We start from the raw sequence: 4,572 nt of genomic DNA on the forward strand, positions 1-4,572 counted from the left end.
GTCGGAGCATATTAGGCCATATCTGAGACGAGTCGGGTTTGCGTACGTCGCATACATGGTCGAGTTCGAGCATGATTGGTCGCTTGCCTCGACGTTGATAGAGAGGTGGTGACCTGAGTCCCATACATTTCATTTACCGTGCGGGGAGATGACTATCACCCTGCATGACGTGGCATATCAGTTGGGACTCAGGATTGATGGTGATCCTGTGAGTGGATGCATAAGTGGGTGGGAGAAGCACCATAAGAGACGGACCATTGAGGAGTTATGTGAGCAGATACTGGGTGTTGTTCCTGGCCCAGAGGACATACAGTCACAGACGAAGTGGACTGTCAAGTTCACTTGGTTCCACAACACGGTTTGTGGAGAGCTAAAGCAGGATGCCACAGCGGAGCGGCTGATGAGGTGTGCGAGAGGATACATCATGCAGCTGATAGGTAGTATCCTCTTCCCTGATGCATCTGACTCTCAGGTGCATATCAGGTGGCTTCCCCTGCTGGAGGATCTTGATGCATGTGGCCGGTTGTCGTGGGGTTCGGCTGTGCTGGCATTGCTGTACCGGCAGATGTGCCGGGCCACGGAGCATGGGCAGCGCAACTTGGGAGGATGCGTCAGCTTGATGCTTTCTTGGGCCTACCACCATATTCCGTTAGTACGGCCCGATGGGTTTGATGCTCGTCGCTTTTCCCTGGTCGAGAGGTATTATAAACACTTACCAAAGTTATTCAACTCATTATTAAGTTGTTTATTAATAATAAAGGCTAAAATATTATTGTTGTTGGTTGTGTAGGTGGGTTTAGTACTGGCCGGACAATGCCACAGGCGAGAGCAGGCTGAGGCAGTACAGGCGGATGCTGAACGGGATTGGGATGCTGAATGTAAGTTATTAATGTTTAATTTTAAGAAATTAATGTTTAGTTAACTGTTGATGGTATTGCATATGATTATCTGAATTTCGTCGTGCATCTGTGTTCTGTGAACAGGTTGAGTGGATTCCATATGCGGACCCGCAGTTGGTTGGGCTTGTTCCACCGGCGATAGCAAAGGCGGATGTCTCGGTGGCGGTTGTCTGTCTACTGTTGTGCTTTGCTATCGTCGAGTGGCATCAGGTGGACCAGGTAGTACGTCAATTCGGTGGCCTGCAGCACATTTCCACTAGGCCACTGAACATTGATGACATGCACAGGCTTGATGGGATATTCGGTCGCGGCGAGTGGTTCCCGCATCTGCTTGGTGGCCGGCATGAGATGTGGGATGCTCGGGCCGACCATCGTCTGCCGATATATCATCATATAGACATGCGTCCGTCCCTCCCGTATATGACATGGTACCTGCAGTGGGCGCACACAGAGTTATTCGCTTTGGGTGACCAGTACTTAGTGCCTGCTGGGGTGGTGCCAGAGGACCTGCCCATACATCATTCACTTGCCCCAGACCTACATCAGCCAGAGGACGGTCACCTGCCGGAGCTCAGGCCAGCTGCCGGAGCTCAGGCCAGCTGCCGGAGGAGGGAGAGGTAGGGGATGGGGGCGAGGCAGGGGGGAGGCAGACGCGGTGGAGGCCGTGGGAGGCAGGACCCCGAGGAGGTTCCCCGCCAGAGAGACCCTGTCAACCCGCCAGCTCACCGTGCCGACGATGCAGGCTAGACGGTGGGATCATTGTCAGGACCCATGCCAGGTGACTACTTGTCTTTGAGGCCACCTGGGTCACATCATTCGGAGGTCGGGACCAATCACCAGGGCTCGCGGCCAGACGCGAGTGTTCATTTTGACATCGACACGCAGTTTTAGATACCTTTCAGTCCATCAGAGCTCGGAACACAGCCCGACTACCAGCCCATATTGGATACCCAGGATATGATTGATGTCACAATGATGGTGCCGGACTGGATGACGGGCGGATTTGGAGATATGTTGACCATACCACAGGATACCCAGCCATTCTCACAGATGCACACGACACCACCTCAGTCTGCATACTTGCCACGCCACATCGATACTGACCAGTCTAGCGGGTCATCCTCCACTGCGGATTATGCGACGATGAGGGATCAGATGAGTACTCCAATGCCTGGCCCGGTCCCTCCACTTTGTCGTGGTCAGCGAGATGTCAGACCACCTCCCTGTGGCACAGGTGGGTGTCTCGATCCTAGGCCCCACGGACGACATGCTGGCCCACGTGGTGGGAGGCAAGGGCGGGGTTAGTGGTATCTAGTTCTTATGGTATTTGTAGGAAATTAATGTACAAAATGTCATTTCTTTGTTATACAAATTTTATAAGTAGATTACTTATGATAAAAACAGTAGTTATGTATTATAATATGTATCACTGGGTTATATATCACGGCAGCTGACAACTTTTGTAATGACTTATAACTTTATGACATTATAGTTCACGACATACAATGTTATAGTTCATCCATACATTAATTTATTTAAAACAACTACAGCTACCGTCGACTAGAAGATGCTCCTCCATCACCAAGAGACGTGCAAGTCCTCCGCGTGTGCCCGATTTGGCGACACAATCCGCACTGCTTCTCCCCATTATGCTCAACGTCATCCATGTTGTTACGAATCATGGAGCTCACGGGCCAACCTCTCTTCGCTCTCATCATCCGAGGGTTGGGACGGATTTGGGGATCGTCATACGATGGCCAATCATCCACGTGTCCTATGGGTTGAAACTCTAATCTGTAAACATTGAAGACCGACTCCATGCGATACATAGGATGCACAAACCGCTTCCAATCAAGCCTTGCATGAGAGCAAGCTGCAAGCACGTGAAGACAAGGAATATGAAGAGCCTGAAAATACCCACAGTCACACTTGCCCTCATCAAGCAGTACCTGATAATTCTGTTGTCTGGATCCCAGAACTGCCGCTAACTCTTCAACCTTGAAGTTTGTCCTGGACCGATCAAACTGGTAAATATTCATAGTGTTCACGTGCTTCGAGTTGAATTATATGGCCTTCATCAATGTCTGTGAGAATTCAGCACCGACCTAAAGTTGTGCCAGTGCCTCAGAACCCTTCCTTGCAAAAAGTTCACCCAAACGAAAATATCTTGACTTAACAAGAGCCGTGATTGGCAAATTCCGGGAACCCTTCATGACAGCATTAATGCATTCGGAGATATTGATCGTCATGTGACCAAATCGACGTCCCTCATCAGCATGCTGTGCCCACTGTGACCGTGGCATTTCTTCAAGCCAGTTTGTAATAGCTACGTTTTCGCCCCTCAGACGGCCATATAATGAGCAAACTCACGATGCGACTTCGAGTACGCTGCATTAATAAGAACCTTCTTCGATTCTTTGTTCCTAAAGTGGGTCATGAAGTTGGCTGCAATGTGTCTTGTACAAAACGCTTGGAAGGCATGAGGCGGTTTCCATAAACTCCCTTCGACATTCAGTGCTCCATCAATGGACTTGTGTCTGTCTGAAATCACTAACACCCCTGGTTATGGTGTAACATGCTCCCGTAAGTATGAAAAAAAGAACGACCACGCCTCCTTTGTCTCACCCTCAACAAATGTGAATGCAATGGACAGGATGTTTGCATTGCCGTTTAGCGCTATGGCCATCAGCAAAGTTCCACCGTATTTCCCATATAGGTGGGTGCCATCTATAGAGATAAGTGGCTTGCAATGCTTGAAGGCCTCAACACACGGTGGAAATGTCCAAAAGACCCGATGAAACATCACAGTGTCAGTCGAGGCAGGCCACGGCTGTGTCACTAGTTACACCCAACCTAAATGGACATACATTAGTCGGCTTTTTGTACGCGGTTGAATTATTTAATAGCGAATAAATAAACCGGAAATAAATCTTACCTGACAAGTACATCTGCATAGCGAATAACCAATGAGGAAGCTCATTGTATGACTCTTTCCAATCGCCATATATTCTAACGATGACTCTCTGTTTTGCAAGTCAAACCTTTCTGTACGACACCTTGAAACCAAAATGATTCTCCACACCTCCTTGTAGAACCCTGATGCTGATTGTTGGATCGGCCTTGACCATCGTGAAAATGTGTTGCGCAATCACATTCAAATCCAACCTACGATGATCTTGCCCCATCGAAGTTTGCATGCAAGTATGAGGACCAGTGTATCTCCTAACCTCCCACTTTTCTTGCTTTCGGCGATATGATATGAGTATGCTCCAATTACAATCGGGTCCGATCTGGATACATCGTACATTGTACCTCCAATGGTCACTCTCTACTATTTTGTACTCCGCAGCCCTCCTGATGCTGTACTGCTTAACTGCCAACATGACTTCTTCCTTGTTTCCAAATTGTAGTCCAACCTCAAACTCGTTGCTTGGGTCTTCTTCAGGACCTCCTTGGGTAAACGACCAATCCGAAGTCATTGCATCGAGATTCAACCTCGTGAAATGATCCGGCCGGTCATATGGTCAAGAAATTACAGGCTGTGTCAGAGCAATCTGTGTGTCACCATAGTAGTTCATCTCCTCTTCCTCCTCACAATCATTAGGGATTTCGGGTGGTTCTTCGTCAACATCGTCTCCATCATCGGGGTTGACTTCATACTGCTCCATCATCG

The 4,572-nt window shown here is 48.8% G+C and overlaps 2 protein-coding genes across 2 annotated transcripts; both read right to left on the minus strand.

The window, feature by feature from the left end:
- Window positions 2,450-2,938, minus strand: LOC107632920. Its single transcript, XM_016336562.1, has one exon. The coding sequence runs from the start codon at window positions 2,936-2,938 to the stop codon at window positions 2,450-2,452; it is 489 nt and encodes a 162-aa protein (XP_016192048.1).
- Window positions 3,005-4,378, minus strand: LOC107632919. The gene is made up of 5 exons (XM_016336559.1): window positions 3,941-4,378; window positions 3,835-3,847; window positions 3,525-3,737; window positions 3,304-3,458; window positions 3,005-3,187 (listed from the first exon to the last, which is right to left on the minus strand). Exons 1-5 carry the CDS (start codon window positions 4,376-4,378, stop codon window positions 3,005-3,007), a joined length of 1,002 nt encoding a protein of 333 aa, XP_016192045.1.

Source organism: Arachis ipaensis, chromosome B03 (genome assembly GCF_000816755.2).
Source record: "Arachis ipaensis cultivar K30076 chromosome B03, Araip1.1, whole genome shotgun sequence".
NCBI classification, from domain to species: Eukaryota; Viridiplantae; Streptophyta; class Magnoliopsida; order Fabales; family Fabaceae; genus Arachis; species Arachis ipaensis.

Bases quoted from the DNA above. Each gene is read 5' to 3' on its own strand.
- LOC107632920 (XM_016336562.1), bottom strand. From the start codon at position 2,938: ATGAATATTTACCAGTTTGATCGGTCCAGGACAAACTTCAAGGTTGAA.
- LOC107632919 (XM_016336559.1), bottom strand. From the start codon at position 4,378: ATGACTTCGGATTGGTCGTTTACCCAAGGAGGTCCTGAAGAAGACCCA. The intron at 3,459-3,524 runs GTGAGACAAAGG...CACCATAACCAG, and splicing joins TGCATTCACATTTGTTGAGG to GGGTGTTAGTGATTTCAGAC. The intron at 3,188-3,303 runs GTTCTTATTAAT...CCACGGTCACAG, and splicing joins GGAACAAAGAATCGAAGAAG to TGGGCACAGCATGCTGATGA.